The sequence below is a fragment of the Eulemur rufifrons genome, chromosome 10, assembly GCF_041146395.1.
Source record: "Eulemur rufifrons isolate Redbay chromosome 10, OSU_ERuf_1, whole genome shotgun sequence".
Taxonomy (NCBI): Eukaryota; Metazoa; Chordata; class Mammalia; order Primates; family Lemuridae; genus Eulemur; species Eulemur rufifrons.
The window spans coordinates 26,085,132-26,101,468 of record NC_090992.1 but is presented as its reverse complement, the minus strand read 5'-3'; the positions used below and the strand labels follow the sequence as shown (position 1 = coordinate 26,101,468).

The 16,337-nt window shown below is 41.3% G+C and overlaps 1 protein-coding gene across 1 annotated transcript in view; it reads left to right on the top strand.

Annotated features, from left to right (window-relative positions):
- The first annotated feature begins 10,208 nt into the window (after positions 1-10,208).
- ITK (IL2 inducible T cell kinase) overlaps positions 10,209-16,337 on the top strand; it is a 65,135-nt gene continuing 59,006 nt past the window's right edge. Inside the window, exon 1 of the mRNA XM_069484313.1 lies at positions 10,209-10,346. Coding sequence (XP_069340414.1) covers positions 10,209-10,346 — 138 coding nt within the window. The remainder of the gene's footprint in view (positions 10,347-16,337) is intronic.

Sequence of the window (16,337 nt, the reverse complement as noted above, 5' to 3'; positions counted from 1 at the left end):
TCTCTCTTCCCAAAGTTTAAAATCTGACAGATTGCATATCAATCAAGATATAATTCTTTCTTTCTTATTTTATTTTATTTTATTATTTATTTATTTATATATATATATATATTTTTTTTTTTTTTTTGAGGCAGAGTCCCGCTCTGTCACCCTGGCTAGAGTGTCATGGCATCAGCCTAGCTCACAGCAACCTCAAACTCCTGGGCTCAAGCAATCCTTCTGCCTCAGCCTCCCAGGTAGCTGGGACTACAGGCATGCGCCACCATGCCCGGCTAATTTTTTCTATATATTTTTAGTTGTCCAGATAATTTCTTTCTATTTTTAGTAGAGACGGGGTCTTGCTCTTGCTCAGGCTGGTTTTGAACTCCTGAGCTCAAACGATCCTCCCACCTCGGCCTCCCAGAGTGCTAGGATTACAGGTGTGAGCCACCGCACCAGGCCAAGCTATAGTTATTGATTGCCTACTATGTGCCCATTATTATGCTAAGAGCATTCAGGTTGTCAAAATATGTTTCAAAAATTTTAAACCATTTTCTCATACAAATATGGAAGGAACACATGTTAAGGATTTAATTACCTTAATAATGGGGGAACCAGCAGAATGGGAAAGCTAGTTCAAAGCAGAATTAGAAGCTTTGCACAGTGGCAGTATCAATGAGGTTTACCCAAGGCACGATTATTGCTAATTGAAAACTTTAAATAAATAAATAAACAAAGGAGAATTAGAAGAAGAGGCAGTGGTATTGGAGAAAGAATCTTGGACTAGCATTACCAAGTTAGAAATAAAACTGCATAAATGTTTACAGTGTAATAAAATCATAACCTTTGGGGTTATCCTTTCCAACTAAACAGGAATCATTTGCATCTCTTCTGAATGAAAATCTACAAGTTATTCCGGAACTTCACAGAGCTGAGACTTTCATCAGTAATAGATAGCCTTCTTGGGGTGTTGAAAATGTTCTAAAAATTAAATCATGATCGTTGTACAACTCTATGAGTATATTATATACTAAAAAACACCAAACGGTAGACTTTCAATGGATGAATTTTATGGTCTGTGAAATATATCTCAATAAAGCTGTTAAAATAACAGATTGCAATATTTCAGTCTTGACTTATTGATCCAATCCCATTGTCTTCCTTCATTCTTTTAGATAACTAAATAATCCTTGGGCAGGCATGTTCAACAAAGCTTTAACATGACATCAAATGTATCTGTTGCTTGCTTCACACCTTTTTTATTTTCAAATTTTGGGTAATTTTTTTTTAACAAGGAATATGATGGAGCATGTATAAGCCAGGTTCCTAACTCAGGGAGCTTACAAACCAGTAGGAGAACATACACAGAAGAAAGAGAGAGGAAGAATGGAGGGCAAATATTAATAAATACATGGTAGAGTAATAACGAGTGAGTTGAATGAATAGTGATCCTAATAACTTTTACCACTATATTCAAAACCAACAATAATTGTTTTGTAAGAAAACAAACCATCAAAACCACAGTTCTAAGGAGAGTTATTCATACAGTTTAAATTGGCCTGGGGTTGAAGAGATGTGCCGAGTGGTAACACAAAACACTGCATATAAAGTACTGAGTCTATGTAAACATACAAGATTATGGGTGGCTGAAGTCTAAACATGCATCTAAAAGTGGGAAGAGGTTTCAAGTCAATAACTTTTGTTCCCCAGCTACGACTTTGAAAAGCAAGGCAAGCACACAGCTATATATAGCCTTTTGAATGAGTGTGCAGCCCAGGGGGCACTGTGAGCTAGGCAGGATGTGAGGGTGGGGAGATTTCCACACTGTACACACTATGTACCTGCTGGGTAAATCCCCTGGCCTAAAATATAATCCACAGTACTTTTATGTCAATGCCGCTGAGCCGAGATGGCGTGGGCTGGGCTGCGGTCAGCCTCGGGCACCTAGGACTTCAGGAAGCCACCCCAATTCCTGCCTTACCTTCTAGCTCAACAAAGACCACAGTCACCTAACTCTTTCCCTGCAGGCCAGTATGCAAATCGGCTTGCTTGTGCCTTGGGTTTAAAAGAAAAATCAGCTAGAGCTAGTATATGTACATAAAAGAAGCCAGATAGGCAATAAAAATAATTCTATTTCTCAATATGATGATCCAACTCGCTCCCCCCTCTTCCTCCACCCACCCCCTGCTCCCATCTTGCTTCTGCCCTGCTCAGGGTGTTCAGCCTCACTCCCAACAGAACTCTTCCCTGCTCATCCAAAGCCGAGGACTTTCCCTCTCTTCACCCTTTATTTTGCTGTCTATAAGCCATGAGCTGTCCTACCTCAGTCTTCATATGCATTGCTTTAGGGTGACACTGAAGAAGCTTGCTGCTAAACACACGCACGAATAATAAAACATAAATATTAAAGATAAAAATCAAGATCAGAAACTGTATAGAGGTAAAGGGAGGTGACTGAATCAAGACGTGGGAGAAAATGATTATTGTAAGTAAATATTAAATTTAACTCTGGGCCGGGCGCGGTGGCTCACGCCTGTAATCCTAGCACTCTGGGAGGCCGAGGTGGGCGGATCGTTTGAGCTCAGGAGTTCGAGACCAGCCTGAGCAAGAGCGAGACCCCATCTCTACTAAAAATAGAAAGAAATTATATGGACAGCTAAAAATATATATAGAAAAAATTAGCCGGGCATGGTGGTGCATGCCTGTAGTCCCAGCTACTCGGGAGGCTGAGACAGGAGGATCGCTTGAGCTCAGGAGTTTGAGGTTGCTGTGAGCTAGGCTGACGCCACGGCACTCACTCTAGCCTGGGCAACAGAGTGAGACTCTGTCTCAAAAAAAAAAAAAAAAACAAAAAAAAAAACAAAAACAAAATAAATTTAACTCTGAAAAGGTACTGGAAAAATGTAAACACTTTTTTTTTTTTTTTGAGAGAGAGAGTCTCGGTCTGTTGCCTGGCCTAGAGTGCCGTGGCATCAGCCTGACTCACAGCGACCTCAAACTCCTGGGCTCAAGCCATCCTTCTGCCTTTAGTCTCCCGAGTAGCTGGGACTACAGGCATGCACCACCACGCCCAGCTAATTTTTTCTATTTTTAGTAGAAACGGGGTCTCGCTCTTGCTCAGGCTGGTCTCAAACTCCTGAGCTCAAATGATCCTCCCGCCTCAGCCTCCCAGAGTGCTAGGATTACAGGCGTGAGTCACTGCGCCCAGCCTGTAAAATAAATATTAACATTGATGATTTCCGAAAGGTGAGCTTAGATGTAATTTTTATTTATTTGTTGGTCTGCTTTTTCCGCCAAGAATACATTTTACTTTTGTTAACAGAAATATATGTATAGTTCAAAATCTTAGCTCTGAGCTTCCTAAGGCCACCTCAGTTATCACTGTCTCTATTAAATCAAAGATTTCTGACAAAGGACATATTTTTCTTCTATTTGAAATTGGAAAGTAAAAATTTCTACCATGATGTCAGTTTTTAAATCATGAACATTAAAAAGTGAAACATCTCTCCACCTTTCCAGTTTCCTTTGCTGGAAGGTTGATACATAAATTTCTTGACATTGCTCTGTGCATGTAAATATATATTAATATGAACACAGAATTTTTGTATGTAAAAACATATCAGCCATACATATTGTTCTGCATCTTCTCTATCTTAACAATACATTTTGGAGTTTTTTTAGATTGATCCATTAAGGATATACTTTATTCATTTTCATGATCTTATAGTATTCCATGGTACTAGGATATACCATAGATTATTTACTTTGTCACTCATTGATACATAGATACGTAGTTTCTATTACAAAAAACACTGCAATAAAAATCTTATATAGATATCTCTCTGTGCTCATGTTATTTTTTTCTTTAGGATTGATAGTTTTAGAAAGAATAATTTTTGTTGTTGTTTTCAGAAGAAAGAGGTTACGTAGTTACCAAAATATTCTGAGTATTACTCTTAAGTGAATATTTATAAACCTGATTATGTTAGGATGGGAACCTCAAGGAAAATGAAGGCCCTTCAAAGCCACATCCTAAGAGAACAGTTGAAGGATCTCTTTGTCCTGGCCCCAAGAAGGCTCCAGAGTTACATAAGAAGCATCTCCACTTATGCAAAGGGCTGTCCCCTGGAGTAGAGAAGAGGACTGGAGTTGTAGGACCTCAAAGGACAAAGCAACAAAGATGGGCTTGAGGTTAGAGCAAGGGTGAGATCATTCATCAATGATCCAGCATCCATCCTTCCTCTGGTGGCAACACTCTGGTGTCCTTAGGAGACCCACTCGTCCCCACTGTCAGTCCCTGTGGTCGGGCAGGGCTAACTCTACCCCAGCCCCAAATCCAGGAGTGTCCAGACCTGGAATGAGACAACCAAATATTCCACTGCTTTGGCTCTAATGATTGAGATCCGTGTCGCATGTCCCCTGAGCCAGGCCAATGATTCACAATTCTGGGAGTTTTACTGGAAATATGAGGACAGAGAACCCAGTTCCACTAATAAAATGTCAGCCTAGCATCCATTTTTCTGCCGCAGAGGAAAGCCTGCTTAAGCATAATGCCAGCCCAGAACTAAGAAATGAAACCCAAAATTTTCGTTGTCATTATCAAGTACTGGGACCCACCAGCACCAAGCTGAATTGGTTTTTGTTCTTTGTTATAGGATTTTAAACGAGGCTTTTCCAACCCAGTTTCAATTGAGGCCCCAAAGTCCTATTAATATAATAATATGATTAAAAGAACCAAGGACCTCCATACCCTAAAATGGGGTACTATATCATTCATGCTTGACATAATGAGAAGAAAAACAGATTCTGCTAATAAAAGTGTTCGTCAACCTCCAGCCTTTGGAAAAAAAGGCTTGAAAAATCAAGAGAGAGTTTTTTTTTGTTTTTTTTTTTTTTGAGACAGCGTCTCGCTCCATTGCCCTGAGTAGAGTGCCGTGGCGTCAGCCTAGCTCACAGCAACCTCAAACTCCTGGGCTCAAGCGATCCTCCTGCCTCAGCCTCCCGAGTAGCTGGGACTACAGGCGCAGATCTCAACGCCCAGCTAATTTTTCTATTTTTAGTAGAGATGGGGTCTCGCTCTTGCTCAGGCTGGTCTCGAATTCCTGAGCTCAAGCCATCCTCCCACCTTGGCCTCCCAAAGTGCTAGGATCGCAGGTGTGAGCCACCACGCCTGTCCAAGAGAGAGACTTTTGGTGTGCTGTGCATTTTCTCTCACCACCAACCCATGGGGTGGCAGAGTGGGTACCTGCACCTACCAGAGCCAAGTGATGGAGACTTTAAGGGACCACTCGGTGAGCTTGGCATGAGTCTCAGGGAGTTTGGGAGACATAAGGACTGCGGTCCAAATCCCACTTGGAGAAAAATAATGGTGAAAGTTTGTGGAAGACCTGCTTACCTGGTGTCAGAGGGAAAAGAGGCCGTACTTGGGGCAAGTGGTCCGTCCACCACTGGCAGAGCAGGGATGCCTGAGTCTTCCAAGAAAGCCACCGGAGGGAATAAGTGGTGTAGTTCATTTTCAAGGAAATCTCACCCAAGAGGACAACCTAGCGGGCAAGGGGATACCAACAAGAGGGACGTGGACCAGCAGAAGCCCAAGGGCTGCGGGTTGGGCTCCTCGGCCAGGTAGAGTGGCATCGATCTTGTATCCACCACATCCCAGGGAAGGGCGTCACCTCCAGATTACTGCTGCAGCTTCATCGAATGCTGCGCCCTTTGCCCCTCTTCCTCTCTGCCTCCATCCTGAGCCTGAAGAGGGAGAGTCAAAAACCAGGCTTGTGTGTGAGGAAAGAGGAGAAATCAGTGGAAAAGCCAACACGCTTCAAATCCTGAAGCAGACCCAGGCAAACATTAAGGAAAAGCATTCAGCTGAATACGTGTTTGGCATTTTGATTATTCCCCTCAACTGAACTCGGCTTTCTTTTTCTTTCCTTCACTTTTTATTATGGAAATTTTCAAATATTTATCAATGTAAGAAAAAGAGAATAATGAGCCCCCGGGGGTGCCCATTACCCAGCTTCAGAAATGGTCAGCTCGTGGCCTAACATTTTTCGTCTCTTCCCCTCCCTATTTCTCCCTCTCCACTGGAATATAATGAAGCAAATCTCAGACACTTCGCTATTTTATCATAATTCAGTATGTTTCTGTACAAAATAAAGATTCTTTTAACATGACAGTAGTGTCATTATCATACCTTAAAAAATCAATTGTAGTTTTTCAATATCATCAAATATCTAGTCAGTGTTCAAATTTTCCCAATCTCGTAGCATCTTCATACAGTTGATTTGGTTGACTCTGAGTCCAAACAAAGCTCTCACATGCTGATACGTCTTTTTGCGTCTCTTTTAATCTATAGGTCCCCCCTCTGACTTATTTGTTACTGATACTGGGTTATTCATCCTTGGCATTTTGCCTATGCTGGACTTATCCAGTTGCATCTCCACGGTGTCATTTGTCATGATCCTTTATCTCCGGTATTTCCTGCAAACTTGGATCCAGATCTAGAGGTTTGATCAGATCCGTGCTTGATTTTTTTTTTTCTTTTGGCAAGACGTCTGCGTTGGTGGTTTTGTGTACTTCCTATTGCGTCACCCCGGGAGACATAGAGTGTCTGCCTGTCTCTCTTTTAAGATTAATCAGTGTGTTATAGTATTGTAAGCTTCATATACCGATTAGACATTTTCCTATCGGCTTTTCACATTACGATTTTAACAGCCTAGATCCATTATTTCATCAGACTGCAAGATGATAACATTCTATCACGCCTTCATTTATTAGCTTCTCTTAAGAAAAGACTTTCTCTCATTAAATATTTGATTACTGAGCTGAGATACAGTTATATGGGAAATGTGTCTTATTCTTTTTTTTTTTTCCAGTTTTCAGAATAAAAACTTGGTTGTTAAGCATCCTTCAAAACTCATCAATGGGTTGGAATCTTTTTTTTTCAATTCTCTTATGAACTCATGATTTTGAAGTTTTCACTGTTCTTCAATTCATTGCAGTTATTGTTCCTTTTGATTCCAAATTATTTTATCTTTGGCCAGTGGGAGCTCCTTGAATTTAGCTCCTGTGAACAGAACATTTAAAAACCAAAACAAACAAAGGGATTACTTGTTTTTGTTTATGTTTTCCTTAAAGTGATAGAAAAAATATTGAGCTCCTAAGGTGACATTTAGAAGTAGGCAAAGTGGGTTCGAAGTCTCTATGAGAGAGAATAAAGTTATTTATGATTACAATCCATTGGACACTTAGCAGACGAAAGACTTGTAACTATTGTAACAGTTACTGATGATATTTTGCTTTCCCAGATGACAGCATTTTGTGAAGTCTGTAAATCTTTTAACCCAAGCCAGGTATAAATCTATCCTTCCCAAAGGAGTTTATGGTCTAGTTTAAGAAGATAGCATTGTATTAGCTGTAAGTAGGTTTTTCTGGTAGTGACAGAAACCTCAAAATAATCTTAGAAAATAAAAGTTTATTTCTCTCTTTTTTTTTCTTTTCTTTTTTCTTTTCTTTTTTTCTTTTCTTTTTTCTTTTCTTTTTTTCTCTTCTTTTTTTTTCTTTTCTTTTTTTTCTTTTCTTTTCTTTCTTTTTTTTTTTTTGAGACAGCGTCTCACTCTGTTGCCCGGGCTAGAGTGCCGTGGCGTCAGCCTAGCTCACAGCAACCTCAAACTCCTGGGCTCAAGCGATCCTCCTGCCTCAGCCTCCTGAGTAGTTGGGACTACAGGCATGCGCCACCATGCCGGGCTAATTTTTTCTGTATATATTTTTAGCTGTCCATATAATTTCTTTCTATTTTTAGTAGAGACGGGGTCTCGCTCTTGCTCAAACTGGTCTTGAACTCCTGAGCTCAAACGATCCACCCGCCTCAGCCTCCCAGAGTGCTAGGATTACAGGCGTGAGCCACCGCGCCCAGCCTTATTTCTCTTTATATTAAAAAAGGGGAACTAGGGCTGGCAAGGAAGATCCATTGTCATTAGGACCCTATGCTGTTCCTATCTTACCCTCCATTGTCCTCAACATGTAATTTCTACCTCACGATACAAGATAGCTGCTCCAGCTCCAGCCATCATATCAACATTCGAGTCAGCAGGCAGGAAAAGAAAGGGAAGGAAAAGGGTATGAAAACCCCCATTAAGGACATTTCCTAGAAGTTGTGCATGCCACTTTGGCCCTGTTCAGATAGCTAGAAAACAGTTATAGGACTACACCTAGCTACAACAGAGGCTGAAAAATGTAGTCTTTATTCTGACTAGCCAGATGACTAGATAACCTTCAGGGAGTCAGTTACTCTAGCAAGGAGGAAAGAGTAGATATTTGAGGAAAATAGCAACTCCTGCCTCAAGCCCATATTCAGAAAAAAAAAAAAAATACTAGCTCTTTTGGGTGATGTATTTCCAAACATATGTCTTAAAATCTCAGAATGGGGGTGTCATTTAAATATCCCCCTACCCTGCTCCTCCTGAGTGTCTTGATTATGCTGGGGCATCTAATATAGGAAATAAAATTAGCCTGTTATCTGGTAATTTGTGTTTAAGAATAAATTTCAGAGAATTGCATTCCTGGCCGGGCTCGGTGGCTCACGCCTGTAATCCTAGCACTCTGGGAGGCCGAGGCGGGAGGATCGCTCGAGGTCAGGAGTTCAAGACCAGCCTGAGCAAGAGCGAGACCCCGTCTTTACTAAAAAACATATAGAAAGAAATTAGCCGGACAACTAAAATATATATAGAAAAAATTAGCCGGGCATGGTGGCACATGCCTGTAGTCTCAGCTACTTGGGAGGCTGAGGCAGGAGGATCGCTTGAGCCCAGGAGTCTGAGGTTGCTATGAGCTAGGCTGACGCCACGGCACTCCAGCCCGGGCAACAGAGTGAGACTCTGTCTCAAAAAAAAAAAAGAGAGAGAGAGAGAGAGAGACTTGCATTCCTATATAGCAATAATGATTGTTTTGTTTCATTATGTATCCCCATCTAGTAGACGCCATCTCTACTCACCCTGAGATTTCCTGATTATTAACTTCACGGTGGAAGTCAGTCTCACACGTTATGCTTCAACTACGTACTAACTCAAAGGCAAGATACGTAACTAGCACCTGCCATTCACAGAGTGAATGGATTTAGTTTCAAAGTGACCTTCACAAGGAAGCTAAGGATTAGAGAGGGCAAGTAATTTGCTCAAAGAAAAACAGCTCAGTGAGTGACAAAGCTGGAATAACACAAGTTTGTCTGTTTTCAGAGCCCGTCTATGTTTTGCTTATTATGACATTCTGAAAGATTCACTTATTTTCTGCTCTTCCACAAAATTTTAGGAGAAAAGTCAATCATCTATATGGAGCTTTGAAAGACTTCTATGAGTTTTTATTTAAATTGTATTTATTTATTTATTTTTGAGACAGGGGCTTGCTCTGTTACCCAGGCTGGAGTGCAGTGGTGTCATCATAGCTCACTGCAACCTCAAACTCCCGGGCTCAAGCGATCCGATCCTCCCTCCTCAGCCTCCAAGTAGCTGGGACTATAGGCATGCACCACCGTGCCTGGCTAATTTTTCTATTTTTTGTAGAGATGGGGTCTCACTATGTTGCCCAGGCTGGTCTTGAACTCCTGGCCTCAAACGGTCCTCCCAAAGTGCTGAGATTACAAGCATGAGCCATCACATAGATTTTAAAAAATAATAAACTTCAACATATTTCTTCATTTCAATATATGAATATTTTATGCTCATTATTTCTTTTAATCGTCCAACCCAACTTGATGATTATCCTTTCAACAAGTTTTTCTTGAACATTCTTTTTATGTGCCAGTCACTGTGATGGTTGCTGAGTATGTAACAGTGAGCAAAACTAAACGTAGTCCTTACTTTGTGTTACGTATCTTAACTGTTGGATGGGCCAAACCAGAAACTATAGAGAGTCAACTCTAATTTTTAACATAATTTTGAGTCTGAGTTTCTTAAAACATCATTTTCAAACCATGTAGCAGAAGGGGTATATATTTTTTACACATGCCTCTTAGTTTTGTGAAGTTTGAAAGGATGTGGTTATGGCCTTTGACATCAGAGGAGAAGCTCCGCGGTGTTGACTGAACCCTGATAGAAAGATAACGCTGGAGGCAAGCTGCCTTTGAGCAGCTCTCTGAAGATCAACTGCCTCCCATCCCATTCCTTGCCCCAAAGCTGTTTCCTCCGGCCGTGCTAGGGAGTGATGCCCAAAGCGCATCACTTTGCAAGAATTGGATCATGAACAACTTTATCCTCCTTGAAGAACAGCTTATCAAGAAATCCCAACAAAAGAGAAGAACGTCTCCCTCGAACTTTAAAGTCCGCTTCTTTGTTCTAACCAAAGCCAGCCTGGCATACTTCGAGGATCGTCCTGGGGTATGTGAGCAACTTCTTTTGTCTTTCTTCATATACTATTTTATGTTTGGACTGGCTGACTCAAAAAGATATACATAGGATAAAATAGAACACGGGGAATGCAAACATCCTGGTCATAACAGCCTAAAAAAAAGTACAATAAGAGTAATCAGAGGAAAATGTAAGTAAGAGAGGTGTCGAGGTGAGATGGTTGTACTAGGCGATTTCAGTTCTAAAAATTGTAAGTTTAACATTCACCACGGCCAGGCGTGGTGGCTCATGCCTGTGTCCCAGCACTTTGGGAGGCCAAAGTGGGAGGATAGCTTGAGGCCAGGAGTTCAAGACTAGACTGGGCAACACAGCAAACCCCATTTCTACAAAAAAGAAAAGAAAAACAAAAAGAAACATTCATCATATTTTTTTCTCCTCGCAAGATTAGGTTTAATTTTTAAATTATAAAAATATTTTATGTGGCAAATATTATGATTTGGATAGAACTTGAACTTCATATGAAATATACTACCTTATGGACATAGATCAATAAAATATTAGCATTTGATGAGACCTAACGGATGATCTAGCCCAGCTTCCTTATTTTTCAGTGGAACAAACTGGTACTTAGAATAATTAAGTGACAGGTCCAGTGTTAACATTTCTATGAATTCAACTCTATCTCAATGGTCATTACTCACCTGACATCTTGGAAGAATATTCCCCAGAAATTTATTGTCTAAAAGTTGCAAAGCAAGATGGCAAACCTCTTTGTGTCTTGGAAAACTTCCCAGGAGACTAGGGTTATTAAGCACAAAGTGTTCTGCGGTGCACACCAGCAGTTCTTACCCAGAAAATAGCAGCTGCTTAGTTAGATCAGTATTTTTCTATCAGTTGGGAGAAGTGGCTCACGTCTGTAATCCCAGCATTTTGGGAGGCTGAGGTGAGAGAATCACTTGAGGCTAGGAGTTTGAGACCAGCCTGAGCAACATAGCAAGGCCATGTCTCTACAAAAAATTTTTTGAAAATTAGCTGATCATGGCGGCGTGCACCTGTAGTCCTAGCTACTCAGGAGGCTGAAGTGGGAAGATCAATTGAGCCCAGGAGTTCAAGGTTACAGTGATCTATGATCAGGCCACTGCACTCCGGCCTGGGCAGTGAGAGAGACTCTATCTCAAAAAAAAAAAAAAACCACCTGAAGATAGTCTCATATTCTGTAACATCAGTGATATCAAAAGCAACATGAATAATCCTAATAACATAGTATGTAGTTTGGTAGAAGAAACACTGGACAAAGGGTCAGGAGGCCAAACTCTACTCAGTAGGTGACTCAGCCTGGGCAAGTATCTACCTCCTGCTTCAGATTCTTTCTTCCTAAAATTTTTAAAAACCAGAAATAATGACTTACAAGATCCCTTCTTTCTTCAAAAATTCCTTGTTTCATGCAAGGGCACTTATTTAGTCCTTCTCAGCAATTTTTTAAAGCATATTTGATTTCTTGCTATATCATTATATTATTTTTACATCATTAGGTAGGTAGGGCAGGTTTATTGCTGATATTTTACTGAAGAGGAAATAATCTTAGGTATCGGATTATCACTTGGAGACAAAGGTACTCCAGTTTCTTGTTGGAGCCTGACTTAGTAGCTGTAGGCCTGAGTTTGGAGTCTTTGGAAAGCAAACTTTGAAGCAGTCCATGCCATGGCATTGCAGGGAGGTCAGACTTGCCTTTTCAAGTTGCAGGTGAAATAATGCTGCCTCTTTAGACATGGAAAGGCAGCTTGTCTTCAGAAGATTCTTACTGATAGCAATTTAGCACTAGATCAGAAAGCACATGGAATTATATACAAGACCCCTTTGGTAGGTGGCCAGGAGCCAAGTTTTGAACTTGGGGAATCTATCATGTAAAGCTAGTAAATCACATGGCATCAGTCAATATTTTGTGAATGAGACATTTGAAGTTCTTGTTTCCTACTGAAAGAACAGTCGTGTGCCTTTAACTATTTTTTTCAAAGCCCATTTTACAGTTTTCACGGATTTATATTCTTGACGGAATATCGTATTATCTCATTTACTTAGTACTGAGGAGCAGCATCGCTGTTTGTGAACTGTTTGATTGTGGATTCAGTCCACTATTAGTTGCAAATAATCACACAACCAGATGGTCTCGATTCAGACTTTTGTGGGTTATAATGTGTGTGTAGACAATGTTGTAAAATCACTCCACTTCTTTGTTCAAGCATTATGAAAAATTTCCAGGATATCTAATTCATTTTGGGGAGCCCTGGGCTATATTTTCTAATATTTCCATATGGGTACAGAAGATACATGCCCAAACACCAATTTTTTTCTTTTCTAGTGCCTATGGCTTACATTTATAAATAACATTTTTAAAAGTATTTCTTTAAATATTGTAAAAATTTGTTGATTAGAAATTTATCCAAGGCCTCTGAGAAAGCTAAGATTTATGAGTTATTGTTCATGCCCTGTGTATGTTGCTTTGTTTAGGGCCACCGATTGATTTGCACGCAAGAGTATGCTGTATAGTACTCACAAATAAATAGCCTTACTCTTTTGGGAAGAACTTTTTCATTTTTCAATTAAAGCCTCAGTTTTTACATCTGTAAAATGGGTGTGATAATAGCACCCATTTCATGGGAAGATGGAAAAGACTCAGAGAAATAATATAGTTAGGCCGAACTATGTGCAATTATCATTTGGCAGATCAAAAACAGTCAGATATTGTCAACTTCATATAGTTCAATTTAATATATAAAATACCTAGTATAGGTCTTGTCACCTAGTGAGCACCTAGTAAAAATTAGCTGTTATTTGCATCATTTTCATATCTCTGAAGAAGTTAGCAAGGTGACATAACATATTCATTTTCAAGTGAGTCAAGCTAAGATCAGGGTCCTGGATTTCTTTTATTCTGTGTCTAAATACAAGTTTATGGGGAGATACACATGCATTATGAGCTGTGTGATGCTGGGCCAGCCATTGTCCCTCTTGGGGTATATCATAACCTCTTCTCTTTTCTCATTTGTAAAATATATTTCTTGCAGTTCCAATATTCTGTGAAATTATAACCCCATGTGAAAAACAACCCTTCCATATACTCAAGAATAAATTCCATAATTCTGCAAATTAAGTATGCTTATTCTAACTTTAAATAGCCATCATAATACTGTCATTATAATATTAAATAGCCATTATAGTACTGTTAATATTGTCATTATAACTGATGGAATGAGCCTTTTACTTTAGCAAGGACTGAGTTCTCGTGGCAGATGCCTGTTTTCTCTACTGAGATGTACAAGTGCTTTCAGAGGGGCCAAGAAGTTCCTTCACCCTGTTGGAGCACTGGGCCAGAAAGAAGCAGAGATTTGGCAGGTGGTGGCTGGCAGGCACGATTTCAGATGCTCCCCTGTGCCTGCCAATTTTTTTTTTTTTTGCAAAGTGGTCCCTGCTGCCTGAAATTCTATGCCAGAAGATGGTGAGAGATGAGGACCACGGGTGTGCTGGTAAATGTTTAACAACCACTGTGATAGTGGCTGGTTGGGGAACCCTGTTTCATGGTGTTTGCCGATTTCTCTGGTGTAAATACTCCCAGCACGGCCAATTTCAAACGAGCAGTGTGATGGCTACTGGCTTACAAATTCCTGAAAATGTAACAATTCGCTCTCATGGGCCAGTACAAGCTAAGTTAGCACACCACTGGCAAGCTTCACCGAGTACGAGTCATCTCTGGAGAGTTAGTCTCTGACTGAGCGGCGTGCTTAGTTGCACATGACCGATATCAGATTACTCCTGTGCAGGGGTAAAAGAGAAAAAAAAAAACAGAAGGCCTCAGGCACTTTGAGTAAGCCTAGGATGGAGACAAGCGTCAGATGGGTGAGGCCCAGGTGGCCTAGATCAAAACCTGCCTCTCTCACTTTCTAGAGGTGGGATCTCAGGCAAGACATGTAACCTCCTCAAGCCTGTGTCCTATTTATAAAGTAAGGACCCCAATACTACCTGCCTCAAGTGATGGTGACACTTTCGTGAGAAAAGTATGTAATAAGCTTTGGACCAACTGCTACATGGTAAGGTGAGTATTAGTCACAATTTTTCCCAGGTACCACTTTGATCTTCTGAAAGCCCTTCTGGAGAACTGGAAAGGTTTCCCCATTTGGGTGACTCTTTGTGCCTTAGAATCAAGTTTGCTGTGCTCCCCACGGTGTGGGAGCCATTGTCATTTATGTGGGGCAGCATAAACATTCGAGATCACCATTCCAGTCAGTGCCCAGACGGGGGTCTCCACCCTTCATGGTCTCTTCCCTTGAACTTGCCGTCTGACCCAGGAGCAGAGCCATCTCCTGCAGCACGCATCCTTCCTAAATTAAAGATAGTAGGTGGGGGACATGGTCCCCTTTCCTTGCTTTTGGAAGCATTATTGCATAGGGGTCAAAAACACTGCTTCTGGTGGCAGACAGATCTGGGTCAGAGACCAGCTCCATCATTGGAGCTGTATGACTTTGTGTAAATCGCATAGTGCTGTGCAATCCTCTAAAGAGTTATTTACATTTTTTAAGTGAGTAAACATTCTTTCTTTCTGGGGTTTTTTTGTTTGTTTGTTTGTTTTTGTTTTGTTTTGTTTTGTTTTGAGACAGAGTCTCACTCCGTCACCCTGGCTAGAGTGCAGTGGCGTCACCATAGCTCACTGCAACCTCAAACTCCTGGGCTCAAGCAATCCTCCTGCCTCAGCCTCCCAGAGTAGCTGGGACTACAGGTGCACACCACCACTCCTGGATAATTTTTCTATTTTTTTGTAAAGACAGGGTCTCTCTGTTGTCCAAGCTGGTCTTGAACGCCAGGCCTCAAGCAATCCTCCCGCCTTTGCCTCCCAAAGTGCTAGGATTACAGATGTGAGCCACCACACCTGGCCTAATGTTCCTTCTTGATCTTATTTCCTTTCAATGAGATGGATGTTGCTGTTATTCTAATAATAATAAAATAGTAACTAACATTTACTGAGCACTTACTATGTGTCCAAGACTGTGGTAAAAGTAGATTATTTCATCTAATCCTTATAATCACCCTGTAAGTCAGGGACTATTATGACCCCAATTTATAGACCTGGAAACTGAGGCAAGAAGAGTTTAAATAACTTGCCTGCCGTCCCACATGTCTCCAGAGCCTACACAGCTGCCTGATAAATGGTGCTCATTACTGTAAGCAGTCATTACTCGTAGACATTTGGGGACTCCATTGGAGTACCACAAAGCATGCAATACATTCTTGCTCTGAAGTTCTCAGTGTAAAGGACAGTCCTAAAGGACAGGCCACATGGGTCTTCTGCAGTGAAGTATGTTATGAGGGCTCTCATTTCCACACGCTCTCCAGGACAAATCTTCATCTTCATTCACTTCGGGGAGCCCCGCTATGGGTCCTAAGAGAAATGAGAGCTTTGGCAAGCTTTGCCTCCTAAAGTTCCTCTAGAATTGGCCCAGATTCCCTCAGTCACCTCCCTCGTGAAAGCCACCAGCACCGCTCACTTGCGACCGCGACCACCTCTCACGGTCTCCCCGCACCCGCTCATCCGCCGCCTGCCACCCGATCTCCACACGGCAGCCAGCGTGAGCTTTCCACATCTGACTGTGGTCAAACCCCCATGACCTCCGTCAGAAGCTGTGTGTCCCTCCAGCAGTTACCCCCAATGCCCTGAGGATGGACACCAGAGTCTACCATGTGGTCTCCTCCATCTCAGCCCACCTCCCATGTTCTCCCATCTCTGGGCTCCACCCACACCAGACTTTCTTCAACTTTAAAGCCTCCACTTTATTTGTTTATTTATGTATTTAATATATTAATTAATTCATTCATTCATTCATTCAGTCTCACTCTGTTGCCCAGGCTAGAATACAGTGGTGTCAGCCCAGCTCACAGCATCCTCAAACTCCTGGGCTGAAGCCATCCTCCTGCCTCAGCCCCCCCAGTAGCCGGGTCTACAGGCGTAGCTAATTTTTTCTATTTTTAACA